Source organism: Prunus mume, linkage group LG6 (assembly GCF_029339155.1).
Source record: "Prunus mume cultivar Tortuosa linkage group LG6, ASM2933915v1, whole genome shotgun sequence".
NCBI classification, from domain to species: domain Eukaryota; kingdom Viridiplantae; phylum Streptophyta; class Magnoliopsida; order Rosales; family Rosaceae; genus Prunus; species Prunus mume.
This window is the reverse complement of record NC_142703.1, coordinates 12,724,794-12,749,332: the sequence shown is the minus strand read 5'-3', so window position 1 is coordinate 12,749,332 and position 24,539 is coordinate 12,724,794. Positions and strand designations below refer to the sequence as shown.

Here is a 24,539-nt window from a genome sequence, read left to right as displayed (position 1 = left end):
CTATTCATGGCTCCAAGTTTGACAATAAAAATTATAAAAATTATTCATTTTGTAGAATTACAGTTGCCTAACTCGATAAACAACCCACTAAAAGCCAATCAATCAAACTTGTCCCACGATTCTACTCCACCAAGGGCCCATGGGCTTCAATTCCTTGGGTTTCGATTCAGCCACGAGTTCCCTTGGTGGCCACAGACGTCAAGCTCAGAGATCTACCAAGCAATCAACACACTACCTTCTATCACCATCCTTTTGTTCCAACACTCAGTATAAGCGAATGACTTTTTACAAGAGTAGATTTTAGGGAACTCAGGTTTATCACAATGTCTATGGAGTGCCATTAGCATTCTGGTTAGATGGAATCGACAAAGGCTCATACAGGTACATAACAAGTGCTTGGCAGGAGAATTGGAAGCTAAATCTGATCTTATGAGTTGGTGAATGGGAGTTCGGAAACCACATTTAGAGCTTTCAACTCATGAACTCCAAAAAGTAGGGACCTAAGGATACAAAATAACATAGAAATAAAGTTGTTAAACCCCGAAGGGTTGGAAATAGCAACTCCTGGATCCGAATAGAATAGAGGAAAAGGATGAAGGAGAAACAGGTAAGGGAAAGAGAGAGAGAAAGAGAGTGTGAGCGAGTAAGTGAACGATAAGTTCCACTACTTTCTATTGTTAGTTTTGTACATGTAATGATACACATCCTTGAAAAAAAAGCATGGGTATGATCATGCCAACGAATAATTACAGATTTCACATATAAGTCGTGGGTACAATGCTCCTTTACCTTAAATATAGGGAGACCACTAATTGCAAAAAAATTATAAATTCGCTTACTACAGCAGCCGGAGAATGGATGCCAAGAAATGGAACAATGTCTACCTGCAGAAAATTCTCTACTGCTGAGCCCACCACAGCACCAGCAACAAGCCCCCCTATGGTTATGATAGTCGCCTTCCCTGCAAACACGAACAGAAAATCACTCCAAAGTACTAAATGCCAAAGATCAGATTAGAAAAAAAACACACACACAAACTAAGGAGCATGAAGTACAGGAATTTCCCTCTTTTTCATTTTCAATAACCCAATGCAATTATGTTCTTTAGATTCAGTGTACCATATTTAAAGAATGCAGATATCCAGCTCAAATGCCGAAATGGCAGGTGAGAAATACTCTTTTGTTAACAAGAGATCACTACTTTCCAACCACTTTCTTATGCAAAAGTTAGGGACACATTGGATCCATCATTATCAAAGTTGAAGGTAGATAACCTACCTAAATAAACAAATCCTAGATTTCCATTCATGATTATGAGACTATCACACAGAAAATAGTATTCTCCAATGCCTTACAATCTAATAAGCAGTAATAAAGAGAAGTCTGTACCGAAGAAAACTACATACCTAACTTAATACTGTACCGAAGAAAATTACATACCTAACTTAATATTCTTTTTGGTCATGAAGTACAAGGAAGCTCCAAAGCTACCGGCCAGGATCAGTCCAGGAACATCAGCCCCTCCATATGGCCCCACAGAGGAACTGGAAGCTCCATTGACATAAGTTAAGGCCATCAAAGCTCCGTATACACCAGCTTGTACGCCCAGATCACTAGTTGAGGGTGTTTCAACTGCAATGGGTGGATTCTTCACATTAGCTTGCAACCACTGAGGCACTGATCCAATTCCAGGAGCACTCACCGGCTTAACATCAGCATAACGAACGCTACTATTCACAACTTTCCCCGCTCGTCGCTGAGTCAAGCTTCTCATAAGTAACATGTCGTATGCAGCCTCAACCTAAACTAATTAACATTAGTGATAAGGAAATCATAATTAGGGTACAAAATGCCAAACCAAAACTAGTGACCACCAGAATATATGCTTGTGATATTTACCAAAAAAATACCATCATTCATAGCTTGTTTGCAAGCATTAAATATACTCATTTGCAATGGTCCTAAAATCAAATATTATATCAAATAAACGAGTAAAACAAATGAAACTATTCACTCTACAAATTCTAAGCATTTAAAATAACATATTAATACGAAACTTACTAATTAATATGCTCAAATTTACGTGCACTAGAGCTAGAGTGAATTGACTTAAAAAAGAAAGAAAGAGCTAGAGTGGCTAAACTTAAACATTATTCAATAAGTTCCACATTAAAAACTCAAATCTCTCCAATTTTGCAGGAATTGATTAGTTCAACTTCAACCCACTTTGATTTGTAGAAACCCAGACAAATCATACAAAGTGATTGACATAAATTTCAGAAAGTCGAAATTTTTTTTTGAAGTTGAATGGAAAATGAGGAGATATAGCAACCTGCGCAATCGCCTCCTGGTCATCTTTACAAGCATCGACAATCGAGTTCTTGGCGCGAAGAATTTCATCGAACGACGCGCCGTCTGATACGCCGAGGAGCTTCAGGGCGTTCTCCACCGACATCTCGAACGGCGCCGAGTCATCGGCTCTGGAGCCGGCTTGGACAAGAGTGGCGGCCCAGGCTAATGTGCGGTTGGAGGGGACGATAGAGCCTCTCCAGGGCTCGAATTGCACGTCGGGTTTTCGGAGGCGGGCCGGAACTGGCCGTCGAACAGGTGGCCGAGGGAAGGATGAACCGGCGGAGAGGCGGTTGGGCCGGACCGAGAGAGTGGCTGCCATGTGTTCGGAGAAATGTGAGGCTGGATTTGATGCGAAACGTGCGTGGCGATATGGGGCTTTGGTCATAAAACCAAACAAACAGTTTGGTTTAGAATGTTGCGTTTGGCTGCGTCTTTGCGGTCATCTAAAATTGTGGACCGTTGATCGACATGTTATCGGATTTAAAGGATGACCAATCAATAATTTGTATCATTATTGCCTTTGATCTATATTTCTTTTAATCAACATGGAAATTGGAACTTTGTAATTATTTTAACGCTGAAAAGAAAGTTACCCCTCTTTTAAGAGTTTGTATGATCTACAGAGAGACGTATGTTAATTATCAAAGAAAGAGAAGAGAGCCATAATATAAGATGGAAGTTTACATTTTCTATCCTTTACATAATTTTAGTGATAAGTTCATCTCACACATCTTATGTCACTTAAGTTAAAACTCGTAAACATTTTAATCTTTAATAATAAATTTAAAAAACACTCATAATATACGATAACTACTTGTATTATACTTTTGGTTAATACACTCTCATTTCCTCATTTCAAGTCACTTCTATGTGTGCATGATATGTGTGCAATGCAATCATTGTCGCTGATTGTTTATTTTTCCTTACAACTAGACGAGATGGGTTAGTGTTCAATCATTCTACATAATTCATTAAACAAATCAGGTTAGAAATTATAGTATTTGAAAGAAAAAACTCGAAATAACATGATACGAACACGATTCATTAACACAGATTGTGACCCCTACGCCCAATTTGTTTAATCATATTTGCATAATCCCTAGCTTACTTTTCATCGTTGTTCTTGATAGCTTTATAGTTTCAGCTTCAAACTTATAAACTTGGTTGGTTTAGTGATTTACCCACAGACAGAAAAAAAAAAAGAAAAAAAAAAGACTTGGTTTAGTTTAATCTTTGTTCTTCTTTGTCGTGTGGGTCCCGTCCAAGTTAGCGGGTTTTGGCGCCACACATTGTTTCCTGGATATCGGTTGCAGAACTCCGCACAACCCACGAGCCATAAACGTGTTACTTGGCACGCTTATGGCCAGAGCCGAAAAAAGAAAGCAGAAAGACATGCTAATCGTTAATCGTTGTCGTTAGTTACCCAAAAGGTGGGAACTCAATTTGGAAACGATGTCGTTGGCTTGTTGTTGGAGGCTCACTCTGACGTTCCCACCAACCACGCCGGGTTTCTCTAGCAGAAGCCGAAATGGGTTTCGTTGCAGAGCTTATGCTGAACAAGACCATGCAGCCGCCAATGGAAGCTCAAACAAGAAGGAAAAGAAGAAGGTTGTCGTTGTTGGCTCTGGCTGGGCTGGCCTTGGCGCTGCTCACCACCTCTGTAACCAGGTCCAATCTCTCTCTCTCTCTCTCTGCTTCATGTTTAAGTGGGTGAAATTTGAGTGTCTAATTTGGTATTTATTTGCAGGGTTTTGATGTCACTGTTCTTGAAAGTGGTAATGACTTGGGTGGACTTGAAGAAGTTGGTATCCGAGGTAACCAATCAATATTTTGCCTTGGATTTTCGATTTTGGAAAATGGATTTTGCTGATTGAGTTCTTTTTATTTCATATTTGATTTATAAGATTGGTTTTTTACACACCCTTTTTGATTTTTGAGAAGCCCAAAGTAAGGATTTTTATGGCAAGTAGAAAAGTTCACATAGTTGAATTCTGCTATGTTTTGTAGGTTATTGGTATCCCTACCAGAACATTTTCAACCTTGTTGATGAGCTGGGTATCAAACCATTCACTAACTGGACAAAATTTGCACAATATTCAGCAGAGGGATTGGAGGTAATCAATTGACATCTTGCTTTTGGTTTCTGTGTTCAAACACGGCTTCCTGGTTAGTTTCTTGTTCCTGTTGAAATTGCGTTAGAGGATTTGGAATGTGTTAATAGGGAGGCAGGAACATTCTGCAGGTTGAATTTCCAGTATTTCAAGACCTTCCTCAATTGCCAACTCCACTGGGAACCTTATTCTATCCACAGGTCTAATTTGCTTGCCCCCTTATGTCTCATTTCTTATTCCAGTGGAAAAATTTAGCAGCTTTGTGTTGATCAATATAGGTTATATCCTGTGCAGTTTGTTCAGCTTCCATTGGTTGATAGATTAACTACGCTTCCCTTAACGGCAGCAGGTATAGTCTTTTACCAAAATGTGGAATTTAATTTTAAATGCTTAATTAGTGAACATTTATTTGCCAAAGGAGCTTGTAGGAAGTTGTAGTGAGTTCTGTTAATCAGTTATTCCATTGTTTCTTTGTTCGAAAAGGCAAAAATAGATCACAAATTATGATTGTGTGAGCGAATGTTGGAGGAAATTGTTGAATTGTAGTACATCACATCTTACAAATCCTGCACATATCAACACATCTGTGTCTTTTCTTTACAGTGATTGATTTTGACAACACGGATACAGCCTGGAGAAAATATGATTCAAGTAAGGCTCTATATGTCAGGAGCTCTATGGAGTTCCATCGTTTGGATAATGATTTGTTACATGTGATGGATAAACTCAAACTTAAGTCTTATTAAGAGTTTTAACTGGTAGTTACCGCAAGGGAGCTTTTTAAGCAGTTTGGCTGCTCAGAAAGGCTTTATCAGAATGTCTTATCGCCATTGCTTCAAGTGGGTCTCTTTGCTCCAGCAGAACAATGTAGTGCTGCCGCAACTCTGGGCTTGTTGTCTTACATCCTTGCTCACCAGGTGTGATTAAATGAATTACTTTCTGGAGTAAGAAGGATCTTTACTCATGATTCTTACAGACCATCTGTGAAATATCTGTTCACTCGAACTCTTCCTTTTGCCAAATACTAGAGTAGATATATTTTACCAGTGCAAAGTTCCCATAACGAGAATCTTAAAGTACATTCAACCTGAAGTACATTTATTTGTCACTTTTGAGAAATATCTTATGTTTTCATCCTTTCTCCTTATTATCAACTAAAATCCTAATTTTGTTGATGTGTATAGAAAGATTTCGATATTGTCTGGTGTCGTGGAACAAGTAGAGAAAGGATTTTCAAGCCCTGGGTTGAGTCTTTGACGGCTAAAGGCTGCAAATTCGAGAAGCGTATAAGAGTAACAGACTTCTTAATTAATGAGGAAACAGGTTGTGTTTCAGAAGTAATTTGCGGGAAAGAAATTTATAATGCTGATGCTGTTGTCTTAGCTGTTGGAATCTCCACTCTTCAAAAACTTATTGAAAATAGGTATTGTTTATCAAATTTCAGAATGTAAAATTCATTCTGTCTTATGTCCAATGTCATTGAGTGATAATGTTAAAAAGTACAGTGAGAACTAGATTCATTCTAACTATCATCCACATGAAAGCCTAAACAATAATTTTATCCGAATAGATCTTTGTGCATCTTAGAGTTTCAATTGACCCTATTGCTGCTATTCTACCTTAATTGGCAGTACTTGAGTTCTGTATAGTGCAGTGTTGTGTACAAGGGAGGAGTTTCTTAAGGTTTTGAACTTGGCTAGCATTGATGTACTCTCTGTTAAGCTCTGGCTCGATAGGAAGGTGAGTTCAGTGGAAGTCCAATTTCAACATCACTTCCTTCTCTATATATTATGTGGGAAGGGTAATTTTATGAAATTTTTATGAGCCGCACCAAATCTAGCCTGCTGCTTATTTCTGAGCTTTCTCCTTTGCTTTAGTTTTTCAAATATAGAATATCTACCTTACTAGTTAGCCACTTTGATTTGGATAGTATTTATATAAATTAAATATGCTAGTAAAAGGGTATTTTTCCAGTTATGTTTTGACAGAGCTGATTCTGTGTTGTAAACTCCACACATAACCAGGTTAACATTTCAAATGCAAGTAATGCTTGCTCTGGATTTGATGATTCATTTGTGTGGACTTTCTTTGATTTGAATGCAATCCATGACGAATATAAAGATAGTTCGGTAACAGTGTTACAAGCTGATTTTGTGAGTATCTTCATGTGTTTCTTTCTTCTCTGATCTTGTCATTATTCACACAATTTACTTTAGAAATTAAATCTTATCTTTAGTTTGTCCCAAATGTCTGATGAGCAGTATCGTGCCAATGAGTTGTTGCCGCTGAAGGATGAACAAATTGTTTCCAAGGTGACATCTTACCTGTCAAACTGCATCAAGGACTTCAAAATGCTACTGTGACAGATAAGGAGATTGGCAGATTTCCAAACTCCTTGACTCACTTCTTTCCTGGTAAGAGTTTTTATGGCATGACCTATATCCTGTCTTATTATATGAATCAGATTGTTTAGCTACGGCATTAAAGTAAACTAACTGTATTATAAGGGGCACATTTCTGTGGTAAGAATGAACTAAGGGAAGAATGACTTTATCAGATGGTAAATTATACTTTTGTTCACAACACCAGTTTCTTTTTCTCTGTTGTGTCCCTCTTAACAGGCTCATATAAGGACATGATGCGTGGCTCTACATCTTTCCCGAACTTGTTCATGGCTGGAGACTGGATTATAACCCGACACGGTTCATGGTCACAGGTTAAAGATTCATACTAACCATTATTCTTATCTTCATGGATCAAGATAAATGCAGAAAAGCTGAAAATATGGTTTGCTGCATTTCCTTCACAGGAGAAATCTTATGTCACGGGACTTGAAGCTGCCAACCGCACAGTAGACTATCTTGAAGAAGGAAGCTTTGCTAAAATCATACCTGTAGAGGAAGATGAACCTCATATTCAAGCACTTCGCAGCCTTAACAGAAGCTTCAATGAGATCACAGCACAATTTCCATTGTCTAGTTATTTCCTCCAATGAACTTGTCTGTTTGATTCTCTTTTTGCTGCATTTTTATGCCCTTGTATCTATTCTTACTATTGAATTAAAGAAATCTTATAAAATCCACAGTTATGAACCTTATCATTTCATGAATTGAGTGTTTGAATTGATTGGCCTATGGGGTATGCATGAAAGTCATGGTAGTTGCTAAGTTATTAGTCTAAAGAGTTATTGACTGAACTGGTCCTCCAACTTTTGCTCCAGTCTCATTTTGGCCCTCCAACTAAAATTTTCATTGCAATAGTCCTCCAACTTTCCAGTTAGTATCAAAATGGTCCTACCGTCAGAGTCTCACTTGTACAATACATGTATTATACATTTGCTTTCATTATAACGAGTCTTCAAGACGTATACGGAAAATGAAAGTATTATTGAAAAATACATACGCACGTGTATAATACGAGTATTAAATGGGGAAATGCTAAATTCTTTATATAGGTAATAACTCTGGAAAAGTAAAAAAATCAAAAGGAGACAATAGCTATACCTTGGTAATGGCCTAAACGAAATGGATATTGCTCCAAGACTGATCTTATTGACAAAGGAAAATCATGGAGAAATAATTTAAAAATCAAAAAGGTACACACCCATTAGATATTTAAAGAGTATAACCGTGCGGCTATACTCTACAAATAGAATATTTTAAAGGTACAGCCGCTCGGCTATACTCTACAAATACTAAATTATTCACTAGAGAAATAATAGGTAGAACATAATACCCATGAAAGTAATTAAATCAGGCTAAGATATTATTCAATTACTGAAAATAAAATTTTTTTTAAACAAGTTTATTGACCTAAAGATACGGTATTATATTTATTTTTTTAAGAAAACCTCTCCCGACAAAATTTGCCGGATTAGGTTTTCCCGACGAAATTTTGTCGGCAGAAGGTGTTTTCGTCGGGAGAGGTTGTTTTGCTTTTTAATACTTAAATTAAATATTAAAAAAGAGAAATTCAGGAAGTCAATCATATGTAGCCTTCACTACCAAGCCCATCAGGCCACCAATCGTTGTTTGATTTGTCAAGGTTTCATGCTTATAAAGCATTTACAACCTTTTGTTTCCTCCAACGTGGGAGATTTGCTTTCAAACTTGCAACACTATTTTCTGCAATTTACTTACTGTTCCATTTGTTACCTTCCACGGTACGTTTTGAATTGTAGATGGCAAAACAAAGGCCTTCTCTTTAAAGCACTTCGCTATCGAATTATCATCTTCAGGTTGGTTCTGTTTTTATCTTCTTGTCTTTTAGTCTTATTTGTATATTTTGATTGTGAGCTACCTTCCTGCACTAACTCATAATTGTTTCCTTTTCATCATGTTTTAATGCTTTTCTTACAATATTGTTAAATTGAAAACTGGGGCATTGCCAGACCCCTCAATCTCCCAACGCACAAATCATGGATGAATATCCAGCACAAGTGCAATATCTTGCTGAGACGAAAACCAGATGGCATGTGATGTACTCACTTTTAGACAATAAAACCATATGAAGAATATTATAGCATTGAGATTTTAGTTCAGAGGCTGAGTATGATATGCACTTACCATAAAACACACCACATTGTCGAGTGTTTACATCTATATTCAAGTACAAGGACCATGCCCTTTTTGTGTTGCAGGGTTTCATTTCCTATGTTACTTTTCTTTTGAGCAGGTGAACATACGCTTTTGACACCCTAGAAACCCTGTCATTGGTGATAATAAGTTTAGCAGCCGACATGGACAAAAAGGTGATTGCTCCCAGTTGTGGCTATATTGATATGCCATTTTCTGAGGTTACTAATCTTATCATCAATCCACATGCATTTCCTTCAAGGATGGCAATAGAAAGCTAATACTAGGACCTATGATTTGTTGACAGTCTAAATGCATTGCTGGTGCTCCCCCTGTAGACAAAGTACAGATGTTTATGTTCTGTGGTGGCCTGACAATAATAAAGTGATGGAAGGCTAATTTGTGCAATCAAAGTTCATGGACCATGGCATAAATTTTCTACTCAAAAAAATTACTGGATGAGCATAAATACTAGGAAGACTATTTTTCTGAAATAATAGTTCGTGCATCATATTTAACAATGAAAAGAAAACAATCAAAGATGCTTCCTTAGTCTTGATGGCTGCTAGCTTCCTAAACAGGATTTCTGTTCTATGAGGTACAGGCCTGGCCCGGCCGCACGAAGAAGAGGAAATAGGTATAGGCTGGATCAATAAAAGAAAGATAACGAAAAGGTTCTTGTTTCCGGTAGGGATGGTTCTTCTCGACAGATTAAGCTACTTACTATAGTTAGGGTATCAACAATGGGTGGCAACTTGCCCAAAAAAATAAAAGTACAGTGAAAGATTTTTCGTCACAAGAGGGGAGAATATGTTGACGCAACACCTTTTGCTAATTCAAAGAAGGCATAAAAGACTCAGAAACCCTTGTTGATGAACTTGGTGAAATGTTAAAGGTTAAGGGGTTTAACACTATGGTTTAGAGGTGTTGTACAGTGGGGTTTATGGAACCAAACTGACATGTGAGATCTTTATTGGTCCTGTTTATTTCAACGACTACAACATATGGTTTCAGACAAGTTTCAGGTAAAAAACTTTAACATTCCCTCCCAACCCTACAGATAAAAAGTTTTTTAAGATTTTCTCATGTGGTTGTGCAAAAAAAGAAGGGAATTATTACAAGTTTAAGGTTACAATATGTAGTCCATCATCAGTGCAATATCTTGCAAGGCATGTGATCTTTTAATTGAGATTTTAGTTTGACACTTAGTACAAGGATTGCTACTATAATGGACCCAAATGTAACAATGGTCAAAGTTCATGGACCATGGCATAAATTTTCTGACTATTTTTCTGATAAAGATTGGGCCATCCCAAAAAAAAAAAAAAGACAAGAGGGCTGCAAGGCTCAAGCTGCCTTAGAGTATTTAAATGGGAGTTTGAATGTGACATGTGTTCTGTAACTTAGGATGAATGTGCATGGGATCTGTTTTCATCTCCAAGGAACCAGGTCATTTGGATTTGTCTGCTCCAGTTGATATTTCCAATGTTTATTGTTTGATTCGAGCAACCGAAAGATTGAATGAGCAGAAATTTGGGTTTTTTACCTTTTTTTTTTTCTAGATTGATTCAGAACATTTCTTTCTTGTTTATAAAGTCAAGTTTGGGGAACATGTTTGTCTCATTGCACTATAACACGCTCTATCCATCTATGCCTTGCTTCTCATTCCCAAACCCTAAAATGGCTTGCATCCATTCTTGTTTGTGGCCTTTTGCACTTGCGTCCATGTTGTTAGTTGCTATGTGCAGTTTCTCATGCATGAACATGAGCCATCATCATATTGATAGTCATATGGTTGCTTCTTGTTTCAGGTTTTGGGAGTGAATGTTTGTTGCTAAATTGGATGCTGCTTTCTTTGCTTTGCAGATTGTTATTAAGAAAAGTGACACATGTCTGGAAGAAAAGGGAGAATGTCGAAAAGAGAACGTTAAAGAGAAGGTTGCTAGCATTCAATGTTGTCAGAAAAAACTCTTGATATTTCCCAACTCTAACCATATATATAAAGAATAACCATTATAAATCAGTTAATCAAAACTTAGTACTTAATAAATACTTGCCCAATCTCGAGATAATTTAAGCCTCACTACAGGCATACAAATTCAACAGTTGAAGGCAATTTTTTTTTAACGAGTTGCACAGCGTGCTCTCTTGCTTTCGCTTCCTCAGTGAAATCTTCACTACCCGCCTCCCAACGTCGGAGAGGATCAATAACAATTTTCTCTAAAGCAACAGCACTCTTTATTAAGAACATGATATGCTCAACAGCAGATGCACGAGCGTGATACCCGACTATTTCTACTACCTTGAGGGAATGATGGGGGCATTTCACAGCTTTATTTATTTCTCCTAAGTCCTCCCACAATATAATGAAATCCAACTGCACCACAAAAAAAAATTGTGTAAGACGCAACAAGAACCAGAAGGAATATGAAGTCTATTACCATGTTTCATCACACAGCCAAATTTAACCTCCTTGTTTTGTTATACTTTTCATTCTTCAAATTGTCAGTGGAACGAAAAGAAGATGAACAAAATCACCAAAAGTGCACATACATAGACCTACATATAGTTTTACCATGTAATCTGCCGAATACAAACATATACCTTCAACACAAGTCTTTGCAAGAAAGGAGATGCTTTCAGAAAAGAAGTTAAATGAAAAAGAGCGAGACGGTAATCTGCAAGAACTATTAGTTCCAAATGCTTGAGATTTGCCAGGATAGGAAACACATGTTTCGGATTGTGTTCCTGAAAACCAAACAAGGAACAATGAGCTACATAATCCATAAAAGAAGAAAAGAAAACCAACGCATCATAATACATATACTAACCGCTCCAGTGATATTCAGTATGAGAATCTCCAGCTGAGAAAGACAGCATGAAAGTTGGCGAGAGAAATGCTCTATGAATGCACGGGGATTGGAAAGATTGGACATGGATACCTCCACAAGCAACAGTACATTACTGAGAAGTACGTTCTCACTATTCTTACAAACAAATGAAACAAGGTTTGCATCACAAATCTCAATGCTTTGCAGGCCAACACAAATTCCTATCACTAAATGCTTCAATGCAACCGATGGACGGATAACTCTTAAGTTAACCAAACTTTTCGTTTCAAGCAGGGTTAATCGTTCAAGAACTGGACAGTTGGACAAGAAGTATTCAAAAACTTTATCAGTCATGTCAACACATTGGAAATGAAGAACTTTAAGGAACTGAAATCCAACTTTGCATCCACAAGGGCGTAGACTTGGAATGTAAGAATACACGTGCTTCTTCTCGAGACCTAATAGCTTGTGGGGAAACACATAGAAATTTTTTGAAGCAACGCCACATTGTGTATTAAACTTCAACACGAGTGTTTTAACTCCCTTTTCCATTGCAAACTGAATCCATTTGTCAATGGAACTTGCAAACCGATCATTTAGTTGAAAGCAAGCCCTGAATTCTTCGATGTTTGGGCCTCTATGTTCTTCCACCACACGATTCACCCAATTCACGTATCTACCACCTTCCAGATATCTTAATTTTCTTTTGAGGGCTATGAAGCGGCAGAGATTTCTATGAATATCAAAGTTAGCATTAAAGTTGAGAACCATAGTGGACATCCACACATACTGCCAACGTCTAGAAAGGATACTGGTAGCAGCTGCTTCCTTTAGCGACAAGAGAGACAATATACTGACAAGAATTTCATCTGTCATCTCACTAATTCTGTCTACCAAGTTGTACGCACCTTTTTCTTCCTCATTCTTTCCTGAGTTCTTTCCTTCACAACGTCTGCGTCGCTTTCCCGAGTTATTTCCTTCACTACGTCTGTGTCGCTTTCCCAAGTTGCACTCATACTTCTATAAAAGAATCGGCCAAAATTAAACGTCTCTCTTTAAGTTCATGATTCCATCACATTGTTATATTTAATTTACATAAAAGAATATTAAATAAGAACAATAAAACCAACCAAAACGCACCTACATACAAGAGATCGGATGAAAATTTTCTACAAGTTAGATATGGAGACATAAAACAGGATGCAACTTTGAAACCATTTGGATACTTTGGGTAACTAGAACAAAAAAAACAAAAAAAACAAAAGGTGCCAATATTTTACCAGTTTAATATCTGGGAAATGAAAAGGATGCAACTTTCAAACCAATTAGATATCCCAGATAAAGAGAATGTGCAAAGACACAGCTCAACCAATTACATTACAACGACCGGTTTTGGTTCGGTTTTGACTAAAACCACAAGGGAAACCAAACCAAACCAAACAAAACCATTGTTTGTCAGTTTGGGCCTAACCCAAATCCATTTTTTCCACCTCCTGTTACATTTACAGACCTGCTACTGACTTTCAAAACATAAAAAAATCCAATCAAACCGAACCTGCTTGCAAGTTCTAAGCATTCTATCAAGACATAATCATTGACAACAAAGATCAGCAATTATATGAGACTAAATGGTAACAGATACAAAAGTTATCAGAAACTCACGACCAGTGGCACCGAGTCAGATTGATCCATAATCACCACCAAGCAGCAAGCACACCAGTTAGCAATCCGAGTCCTGGACCAGTTAAATCCACGTATAAGTTTTGAAACAAATTAACTTGGGGTTAAAAAAAACTGTTGAATACCAAATCTCTGGGATGATTAGGGCTTGTTTGGTATTTGATTTGAGTTCAATTTTATAAACTCAAAAACAGATTTTAAATTTAAATGCCCAAAAACTCGTTTGGTAGGCCTATTTTTAAAAACTCAATCTCAAAACAAATTTAAAACGACCCTTACTATTAAAAACAAAATAAATGTGTTTTTCTTGTGTTTATTTTTCGCGTTCGCTCTGCTGCTTCACTATGCACTCAAGCTTCAAGCTTCCATGGGAGAAGCTTGAAGCTCGCTTGCTCCATCTCTCTCTCCATCTCTCTCTTCGTCCTTTCATAACTTACTAAATTAATTAAATTATCGAATAATTTAAATTTCAATCGGGATGTATTTGATATTAAATGGAGAGTTTGAGGACTATTGAAATGAAAATTTTAATTGATGAACCAAAATAAGACTTGAGCAAAAATTAGAGGACTATTTTGATCAATAACCCTAGTCTAAACTCTTCCCCTAATAAGAGGCATGGACAAGACTAAGAAGAGAATGTAACTAGAAGGATCATATCAACTATCTTGCCAGATTTTATTGAGCTAATATTGACTTCTACATTCAATAGTTTGGTGACTCGACTTGAACTTGATTGGAGTTAAATCCAATCAATTTTTATGAGTTATATTCCTCTGGACAAAATTTGTAAGACAGGTTATATTCACCAGACTGAGATTAGAACAAATGTCAAAGCAACATCGTTCTCCTAAGCTTGTAGTCTTTTCACCAGACTGAGATTATGTAACAAAGTTTGTAGTCTTTTCACTTCTTTTTTAGGGCAACCATAGTCTTTTTACAGTTTTACTTTTGAGAAGAGAACAAACCACTGTACCTTTCAATTGTCTATCCAAATTATGAAGGTGCAGTGGGCCCCAAGTCCCAACCAAGCACATCCCCACGTGGCCCAATGTAGAGGGTCGGCGCGCCATCTAGTTGGACACTCCAGTACAGTACACTCTTTTGTTGTCTTTCACATTATTTCCATTATTACCACTTATTTCCAAACAAAACAAAAAACCAGAAAATTAAAAAACATTACAGTCTAAATAATTTTAATTTCATTTATTATTATTTATCTGTCAACGAATTTCCAATTTATTTATTTTTCTAGTCCATCAGATCTCGCTCTCTTTGTTATTCATCTTCCTCCTCCTCCTCTTTGCTCGTCTCTCTCTTCCGCTTGGCTTGGCTTGGCTTCAGATCGAAAACAAGGTAGGTTTTCAGATCCGTACGTGATTCTCAGCCACCTTTGATCGTAATTTCCTTGATTCAATTCCAATTGCAACCGTCTGATCATAAACTCCAATGGGCTCGAACTACACGTGATTAGAGTTCGTGTTCGTTCAAGCTTTGTTTTTGATCCAGAAGTTGGTTAATTTTAGCGAATTGTTGAAATCAGCAATTGGATGTGATTTAAATTGTTGTTGTTTCCTCAAATTTTGTTTCTTTTGAACAAATTTTGGGGCACTTTGTTGGTCGCTGAGAAAGGGAAGGGAAAGAAGAAGGTCGCATTGTCAAGGATTGGAGTTTTTGTTATTTGGGTTCGGGGACACTATAATCTACACAACCCAAACTGTTTTCAGTATTTAGACAGTTAAAACTTACTGTAATTCAATAATCTATTGTATGTTTTTAATTTTTTAATTTATTTATGTTACTCTCTGTTTCTGATATTCATACAAACTTAGTGTTAATTAGGAAATTTTTTATTGCTATGATCTAATTCTTCACTCATTTGATTGGACTGATTTGTAATGTTGCTTTAGGAAGTGATCCTAGTTGACATCTTATAAAATTGGTCTCACAATTCGCAGTTGCTTTGGATGGCATCTAGTGGTTTTTATTCATAATTGCTGATTTTTTTTTTTTTCGTGAAGCTTGCAAATGGCTGTTTCACAAAACAATCACGACATGGACGAGGGACAACTAGAGGTCGGCATGGGTAAGTCTTGGACTGGTTTACTTTTTTAGACATGGGTAATAGTGGCCATGCGTTTTCGGTCTTCAGTCATAATGGATACTTTGTGAGTTAATGTTGAACTCTTCAAATTTGTTCAGCTAGACAGAGTTAGCATTACTATGAGTTCATTATGGATTAGTACATTAATGGTGTCAAATTTGACCTTATGTCCTCTGCCTTGACATTTCAGAGTACAGAACTGTTTCTGGTGTGGCCGGACCTCTGGTTATCCTTGAAAAAGTTAAGGTAGGTGATCCTATCTCTCTCTTTCTGTCTCTGTGCCTGTCTGTCTGTCTGTCTGTCTAATCTAGATTGTTGTTAAGCTTTTCTGTGTGGAACTTTCCCCTTTTCTGAAACCAATAACTAATTTATTCTCTTTAACTATGTCAGGGACCTAAGTTTCAGGAGATTGTTAATATTCGTTTGGGAGATGGAACAACACGACGTGGTCAAGTCCTGGAGGTTGATGGAGAGAAAGCTATTGTTCAGGTGACTGCTGTTTAGCATTGTTTATTAGTTTCTCCTGATTATGCCCTTTAATACACAACCATGGATAGGCTTATAATTTTGATAACCTTTAGTCCTATTGTTGGCTTTTATGCATCATCTGGACAGCAATTGTTATGATTGACTTAACCTGTACTAGATGATAGCATCATTACTTAATCTTGAGGTGCTTAATTTTTGTATGGTTTAGTTAAACGGTTTCTTTGCTGCCCAGGTTTTTGAAGGAACATCTGGAATTGACAACAAGTACACCACCGTGCAATTTACAGGAGAGGTATTAGAACTTTAATCATATTCTTCCTTTATTGTATTGTGGAAGCAAGAATAATAAATCTTTTCCGACATCTAGTTATGCTATTTTCAACCTATTTTGACCCTCCCCCTTGAATGTTTGTCAGGTTTTGAAAACTCCAGTCTCACTGGACATGCTTGGGCGCATCTTTAATGGTTCTGGGAAACCCATTGATAATGGCCCCCCTATTTTGCCTGAGGCTTACCTAGACATATCTGGTGAGTTATTTGTTTTAATGATTATAAGTTCGGCTCCAATTTTTTTGTGCATTAACATGTCTGTCAATCTATTGTATGTCTTCCCCAGGGAGTTCTATCAATCCTAGTGAGAGAACATATCCTGAAGAGATGATACAGACTGGAATTTCTACAATTGATGTCATGAATTCCATTGCCAGAGGACAAAAAATCCCACTTTTCTCTGCTGCTGGTCTTCCTCATAATGAAATAGCTGCTCAGATATGTCGCCAGGCTGGTTTGGTCAAGCGGTTGGAGAAATCTGACAGTCTTCTTGACGCTGTGGTATACTTTGTAACCAAATCTTTGTTGGCCAGTAGAGATTGCACATATCTACTATTTTCATGTTAGACATGCTAAGTGCCCAACATTATTTTGATATACTTATAGCATTCATGTGATTGTCTGACCTACAGTATGAAATTACAGGATGTGGAAGACGACAACTTTGCCATTGTGTTTGCAGCTATGGGTGTAAATATGGAGACAGCACAGTTTTTCAAACGTGATTTTGAAGAAAATGGTTCAATGGAGAGAGTGACCCTTTTTCTGAATCTGGTATATTTTGAAATGAACATATGAAGCCTTTGATGATATATTTAAGGGTTTTTTTTCCTTATTAAATTCTGTGAATTGGGAGTGTTCTTCCTACATATCTCATACTTTGTGTGAATGGTACTGGGCCTAAAATGTGTTTTCTGCCATCTCCTACAGGCAAATGACCCTACAATTGAACGTATTATTACTCCTCGTATTGCTCTTACTACTGCAGAATATTTGGCATATGAATGTGGGAAGCATGTTCTTGTCATTCTCACAGATATGAGTTCTTATGCTGATGCTCTTCGTGAGGTAATGTGAAAAAATTGTGAATGCCATTGTACCTTAGTTTTTGAAAACAATAAAATACGTGAATTCTCAAATTTCATACATCATGTTCATCTTCTTTCTGATTCTTTATATGAACTTGAAAAGCATTTTTGCTCTTTTATATTTTAAAATACCTCTACCAACTAATATTGTATTCTTATTATTGTGTAGGATAACTTCCGTAACCCAAACTATTGATTGCTACTGCAGGTATCTGCTGCTCGAGAAGAAGTGCCTGGAAGGCGTGGATATCCAGGGTATATGTATACTGATCTGGCACAAATCTACGAGCGTGCTGGACGAATTGAAGGCAGAAAAGGCTCCATTACACAAATTCCGATTTTAACTATGCCAAATGATGGTAATGTATTTTTATTACACATTGACCGTCTCACATATCATGCATTCATGCTTAAGTGATATGGCGTAACACAAGCTTTGATTTCTTTATCTTGCCAGATATTACACACCCCACCCCAGATCTTACAGGATATATTACTGAGGGACAGATATACATTGACAGGCAGCTCTACAACAGACAGGTAACTGAAATTTTAGCATGTTTTCATTACATCATTCAGTGTTGTGGTCTGAGAATGGGTATATAATTACCTTAAGAATTAAGATGGTCATGGCGTACTTTACCATGTTCATGCGTTCATAATGCGGTACACAATACATGTTGCATGATTTTGTGAAAGGGAAGTTACCATGGTTTTGTTGCTTATATGCCACCAGAACAAATGGTACCTTCTTTATCTTTCTCAAGTGCCTGGGATTTGGACTTCTCTCGTTGAGGCTTGACTTGATGAAATTGTTGGTCACTGTATCAGTCCATAATAAATAAAATAAAAATTAGCTCCCATTTAGCTTGATACCAAATAACGGTAATTCATGATGCATTTAGAAAGTTGGTTTTCTATGTTTGGACAACCTGCATCGAGGTGGTAACAATCAGTTATGCAGAGATTATAAATGAATTGAAACTAACCATCAAGTTCTTTCAACTGTGCAGGTATACCCGCCAATCAATGTTCTCCCATCACTGTCTCGTCTAATGAAGGTAATGACACTTTGATTTCTTTATACTCTAAATATTTAGAGATGGTTCACATCACTGTAATTATGGGGTTTATGTTAAATAAAGTAGTTGGTTATGATTGCAGAGTGCTATTGGTGAAGGGATGACTCGCAAGGATCATTCTGATGTATCCAACCAGGTTAGTTTGGGATTGTATGATAGTATATTTTCGAATCTGTCGTCACTTAACACCATCTAATCTCCCCTCTCTTGCATTGTTTAACTTTCAGTTGTATGCAAATTATGCTATTGGGAAGGATGTCCAGGCAATGAAAGCTGTGGTTGGAGAAGAAGCACTTTCTTCGGAGGACCTGGTCTCTTACCTTTTTGGTTTTCTTATTAAGATGGTTTTGTTTATTAACAATCAGCCGTTGGGAGTAATTGATGTGATATTTTCTTTTGATTGCAACAGCTATACCTGGAGTTCTTGGACAAATTTGAGAAGAAGTTTGTGAGCCAAGGGGCATATGACACCCGTAATATCTTCCAGTCACTTGATTTGGCATGGACGTTGCTGCGGATCTTCCCTCGTGAGCTTCTCCACCGTATACCTGCAAAGACTCTTGATCTGTTCTACAGCCGAGATGCAGCTAATTGATGGGGTTGATATATCCCTTTCTTCAAAGTTCTTCAACCTAATTAGCTATCGATGAGCTCTGCAATTTGTTTATTGATTCTCTCCCTAGGTTGAATCTCTACTATCCCGGCATATATAATAAAGGTTGTGCTCTGTTTGAGTCCCTAGAAGGTCTTGGCTAGCCCAAATATTCTTTCAATGAGGACATTTAGAGATCTTGTAGCTTTTGTATTTTCGTTTATGAGTTGTTAGTTTGTCACCCAGTTGTGGTTTGGTTTCAAAGAGGACATTCAGGAACAGTCGGGCCATCTAGGATCTAAAGAGCCCTTGCAGTATATATTTGCTTGTTTCAAGACCTTATTTATTTTGTAATCTGTCATTTTTGGCTTTTTATTGATCTTATTTTCAGAATGTTCTGCCTTGTGTATTTTGACATCCGAACATGCCCAAGTTTATTTTGAGAGTTTATTGTTGTTATATGTGAAATGAAATGAGTATTTTGGTATTCATTGCACCATTGTTACTATCTCACCAAATTAGGTTCCCAATAAAGCAGGTCTTGCCAAGTTATTTAATATGCAGATTTTTATTTAGTTTTTCTATATATTCTTTTATATTTATTTGTATACAACTGATATTGCATAAAAGGGAAATTAAACTCAGGCTCCCGATCAGTAGATTGTTTTTTGTATTGCGGAAAAAATAAATAAATAATACCCAGGGTAAAGTGGTGCAAGTCCTTCACTTTGATTTATTTGAAAAATAAATGAAAAATACCCATGGTGAGGTGTGTCCGCTGCAACTTGCACCGAAGTTTTAATTTTCCCTTCCAGTAAATTAGAATAGTTTCGAACATTGTTTTTTTTTTATTCATAAAAAAACTCAAGCTACAAACCTTTTTCACATTACAGAATTATTAGAATGGTTAGTTATTTTTCTTTCTTAAATAACAAAAAATAGAAAAATATATTTTTTAAGGTAGAAAAACAAGAAAGCCTTGCCAGGACAAGGGTAAAAATTGGTAGATACTCAGAAACTTCGCTTTGAATAAACCTAGGTTTGCAGTACAGGGTCTTGACTCATGAGTCACATCCTTCAACTCAGAAACTTCGCTTTCAAAATCGATCTTATTTTCTTAAGTACTAAACTGAACAAAACAAACAAACTCACTTAAGTTACACAACAATGAATTCGATCTCGCATTTTTCATTTCTCACGAGTCACACTCGTTAAAAAGTACATATGTTCCTCCAATCTGTTTTTCAATCCCTTTTTCTTTGTCCCATAGAAACTGAAACAGATGCTAAAAGAATTTATCTAAGTCAGTACACATTTTGTTCCCAGTTTCAATCTTCGTGAAATTGAAAACGTTGCTGCCAATTTCCTTGTTAATCATCTCTTAATGTCTTGGACATATAAAAGACCAACAGCTCCATTCTTCTCCATCTTCTTCTTCTTCCTCTTTTGTTATATACCATACGAGCCCTTTCTGGGATGAGATAAAAATATGCAACCAGCAAGAAATCCTCCAAAAAAGTTAATAAGAATGACCAAAATGGTTTCAACTGAACCTCAGCCAGCTTTTGATGTTCTGTCTACATGGGGTAGGACAACTGAATCAAGATTCGCAGGATAAGGGGTCCACAAGCCTAAGCCCCCCCGACTCTCTATCAAATTGCCATTGTTCGCATTAGCTTGGTCCCAATCTTTACCCTTATTCGAAATGGTTCCGTTTCCTTTAAGCTGATTCCAATTTGTTACCCACTCTATTCGAGAAGAATGCTCCCTTATGTGCGGATGCAACACAAACAGTGAATTGTACTCGCAATTTGGAAACATAAAGAACCTAAACAAAGCCCCTAACCTGTACACAACGTAACCAAAACTCAGTTGGTCTCTTGGTGTGAAGAGGTTGACCTCATTGAACCACAAGCAGCTAAACAAATTACTCATTGCAGTATGTTCCCGTATGATAATGGCTCCTTCTGGCACATCTGCATGTAACAGCTTGCATCAATGATATGAATAAAAAGAGGGTTATCATATATATGTAGATAATATTAGGAATTAACTTAGTTTTCAAGTGCCTGTAACTTGCGGCGAGGGGAGGAAACAAATAAACAAAACCAACAAATTACATAACTCAAGATCTCCTATCTTCCTTCTTACCACTAACAGTTTTCTTCGTTGAATTCCATGGCTCCAAGCCCTCATAACGATAAATTTTCATGTGCAGATCAATAAGAGGTCGAGCATATCGCTTCCTCCGCTTGTTTGAATCAGCCTCCTCATAAATGTTGCGATGATGCTTGTGCTGAGAAATTGCAAATGTATGCTTCCCACGCCATAAATATCTGCAAATCAAATTTTAGTTCACTTAGCTGTAGTTATATATGTATGTGTGCACACATGTCAAATGCAAACGATAAGGTCAATTTATTACCTTTCTAAAATTAGCAATGGATCAACTATTAGCTCCATTTTACCATCAATCCAAATGCTGTACTGTGCCTTAGGGAACAAACGGTGGGTTAATATCTTGGGGACCTTCCCATTCCTTCTTGGCTCATCATAAGGTGGATGCTTCAACAAAACAAGACGCCAGATACCAACCCATTTCCCCCCATCACTATCTTCTGTTACTGTGACATTTTCCTTAATAAATTTAAGAGATATCTCATCCACCGCCATGAGAAAACAGAAGAGCTTCTTAGAACGAGGACTTAAATTTGAAGGTTGATGGGGTACATCATATCCATCAAAAATGCCCGAGGCAACCACAAACCTACATTTCTTGGCATATTTGATGTCTGCAGGAGCCATTTCAGCACCACCATTTCGAATAAAACCACAGTGCACCTGCAGGATAATAACATTACCCAACTAATGATGGAGAACGGCAGAAGTAACACCCCCAATACAAAAGGAAAAAGAAAGTTTTTCAAATTTCAATAAACAGGAAAGGTTTCTATATTAAGTTGACGATTCTCACAAAGTCTCCCATCACTATTTTCAATTTTAAAAATACTCTAACATACTGTAAACTACAGTTTAATAACAAGAGGATGCTATGGAAGTTGAGACCTATTATTCTTTTACTGCTAACAAAACAAACAAGTGAAGCACATGCTTTGACTGACAATATGTAAATATGTAAAGCTAATACAGTACTCTGAAGTTCTAATTTTACCTTCATGTTTGATGTTAGTCTAAAGCTCTCCTCTCTCTGTGACCAATTTTGATGTCCTCCGAATAGTGGGGATGACTGTGTTCCGTCAGGCAAAATTTCATCCTCCATAACATAGGTTAAGTTTTTGACAATTTCATCACGAGTTCTTCCTTTTGGAATAACTATCTTATCAGGGTCATCAGCAAGGGGAATTGGACAGCCTATTTGATATGAACACAAACAATATCATTTAAGAAAACTAATCAGTGACCAATAATACAAAGAAAAAATATTCAAAGATCTTACGATGTTGTGATTGTTGTTTTGGTACAAACCCCATAGAGCCTAACATGGAGAATACCTTGCTATCTTTGTTACACATAGCTGCAGTTCAAGTAGAAGACTAATATTATTTAAAATCACTGAGAAAACATATATCCATGTACAGGAAATTAAATAGCAGAACCTCTTTCATCAAGCACACACTGACAATATTAATCGCACTGGCACCAACATTTAGCAAAACAGGGGCACCTATTGCAAAGCGATACCAAATTTATTGACAAGATTCCCTTCCTTACTATCATTGGGAAATTATTTGATAATGACAAGACAACTATGATCCCCCATACCACAAGAAAGCTGAAACCAATAATATTTGCAGCATTTGCTCATGTATCTCTAGTCAAATTTTTAGCTCTCACAGGCTTACTTGAATTATGTCACCCTGACTCTAATAAGTCTTAATTGAAAAAAAATAAAAAAATCATACACTGGATATCACTAGCTTTATTATGCATGCTATTCAAAGAAAACCTAAAAATGCACTGTTTTGTTTCTATAAGATGTGTATGAATACAAAAGACAATCACTTTGAAATAAAGACTTTTCAATGCTCTTCCATTTTTGGACAAAGGTGTGCCAATCAGCTAAGACTAATTCAAGTATTGGGCTTTGGGATTGAGCCAACAACACAAAACAAAATATGAAGTTCTATATGCATGAAGCATGAACTCAAACAAGGAGCCAAAGAACTTAAGGCATAGTTCCATGAGAAAATTTAAGAAAAATACCTGAGAAGAATGAGATAGAAGACTGGCAGGACCAAACATGAAGCAACGATGCAAGAAGAATTAGTAGCATCCACAAGATGCCACCTACAAGAACCAATCGAATAAAGCCCTTCTTCCAAACAATCTTCATGGGATAATCTTGCGACACCCTTCCCTGAGGAAGTCCTGCTTCCACATCTGTACCACCAGCACCACCAAATTACTCACATTTCTTGTGCTAAACAAAATATCTACTTCATTAATATGAAAATCAATGACACGTTTCACAATTCATTATTAAGACTCATTTGAGAAATAGTGAAAGGATAGGCTTTATTTACCTTTAGTATGTAAGGTCAGATTACTCCGTTCGCCTCTACGGTGTGTGCGAAAAGAGATGGACCGGTGGACTCTCTTTATCCATAATCAACCAGTACACCTTCTCATTACTGCAGCACAATCCATACATACATCATACATATATGCATAGACACATACAGAATCAACAATAATAGGAACAGCAATAAAAACTCCTTTCCCATATTGATTAGCATTGCACTATACTTCCCGCAAAAACTCAAAACATTTACACGCACTGAGATTCAATAAAAATTTTGAGACTAAATTGAGAAGAAAATGTGGAAACAAAGCGAGTCCTAAGGAATTCCAGATCTGGGTTACTCATCAAATAGAGCCAACGTATCGGCTGTATCTGAAGTTTCGTTTTTTAATGCAGAAAAAGGAAATATTCAGTTGTGGAAAGTGACTTACAGATTGAAGATGGTGTGGTTGGAGCCAGAGCTTGTAAATTCAATGCGCAGATCAAATCTCAGCCCCAGATATCACCAGAACCATGAAAGCTCTATTCTTGGTTAACCTCAAAGCTGAAATACATTTTTTGTAAACCTCAAATTCGAAATTTCAAACATTTAACCAAATAAATTACACCAGCATGCATACCTGTACTTTCAGATCTCAAATATGGAGGCTTTTGAGTTACAAAGACAACCCAAAAACAAAATAGATCAAAATCAAACCAGAAAACACAAGGGCTAACAGTGAGGAGTTAGTGAAGAAAGACGGAGATTTTATTTTTTTCATTG

At 37.0% G+C, this 24,539-nt stretch overlaps 4 protein-coding genes and 1 pseudogene across 5 annotated transcripts; 2 read left to right on the top strand and 3 right to left on the bottom strand.

Annotated features, from left to right (window-relative positions):
* Window positions 1-636: 636 nt before the first annotated feature.
* On the bottom strand, window positions 637-2,790 carry LOC103334854 (chaperone (DUF3353)). The gene is made up of 3 exons (XM_008237829.3): window positions 2,333-2,790; window positions 1,441-1,801; window positions 637-961 (listed from the first exon to the last, which is right to left on the bottom strand). The coding sequence occupies exons 1-3, from the start codon at window positions 2,735-2,737 to the stop codon at window positions 786-788; spliced, it is 942 nt and encodes a 313-aa protein (XP_008236051.1). The 5' UTR covers window positions 2,738-2,790; the 3' UTR covers window positions 637-785.
* Window positions 2,791-3,665: 875 nt separating this feature from the next.
* Window positions 3,666-7,604, top strand: LOC103334855 (uncharacterized; annotated as a pseudogene). The gene is made up of 13 exons (XR_016128000.1): window positions 3,666-4,020; window positions 4,100-4,166; window positions 4,360-4,466; window positions 4,595-4,663; window positions 4,758-4,812; window positions 5,067-5,114; window positions 5,226-5,380; window positions 5,648-5,886; window positions 6,113-6,203; window positions 6,488-6,616; window positions 6,725-6,877; window positions 7,085-7,179; window positions 7,273-7,604. The product of XR_016128000.1 is annotated as an uncharacterized LOC103334855 (transcript).
* A 3,446-nt stretch (window positions 7,605-11,050) lies between these two features.
* LOC103334856 (putative FBD-associated F-box protein At5g50270) lies at window positions 11,051-13,691 on the bottom strand. Its single transcript, XM_089054672.1, has 4 exons — window positions 13,531-13,691; window positions 11,869-12,888; window positions 11,642-11,785; window positions 11,051-11,414 (listed from the first exon to the last, which is right to left on the bottom strand). Exons 1-4 carry the CDS (start codon window positions 13,558-13,560, stop codon window positions 11,121-11,123), a joined length of 1,488 nt encoding a protein of 495 aa, XP_088910798.1. The 5' UTR covers window positions 13,561-13,691; the 3' UTR covers window positions 11,051-11,120.
* Window positions 13,692-14,698: 1,007 nt separating this feature from the next.
* VAB2 (ATPase, V1 complex, subunit B protein) lies at window positions 14,699-19,626 on the top strand. Its single transcript, XM_008237833.3, has 15 exons — window positions 14,699-14,904; window positions 15,570-15,634; window positions 15,843-15,898; window positions 16,043-16,141; window positions 16,374-16,433; window positions 16,558-16,669; window positions 16,758-16,972; window positions 17,117-17,245; window positions 17,402-17,539; window positions 17,768-17,918; window positions 18,017-18,099; window positions 18,573-18,620; window positions 18,724-18,777; window positions 18,869-18,952; window positions 19,051-19,626. The coding sequence occupies exons 2-15, from the start codon at window positions 15,577-15,579 to the stop codon at window positions 19,234-19,236; spliced, it is 1,473 nt and encodes a 490-aa protein (XP_008236055.1). The 5' UTR covers window positions 14,699-14,904; window positions 15,570-15,576; the 3' UTR covers window positions 19,237-19,626.
* A 697-nt stretch (window positions 19,627-20,323) lies between these two features.
* LOC103334858 (Sept9 (DUF616)) lies at window positions 20,324-24,539 on the bottom strand. Its single transcript, XM_008237834.2, is given in 10 exon segments — window positions 20,324-21,209; window positions 21,385-21,569; window positions 21,659-22,074; window positions 22,406-22,605; window positions 22,691-22,768; window positions 23,458-23,634; window positions 23,778-23,841; window positions 23,843-23,885; window positions 24,208-24,320; window positions 24,397-24,539. Coding segments are annotated over 8 exon segments (1,560 nt in total). The 5' UTR covers window positions 23,861-23,885; window positions 24,208-24,320; window positions 24,397-24,539; the 3' UTR covers window positions 20,324-20,787.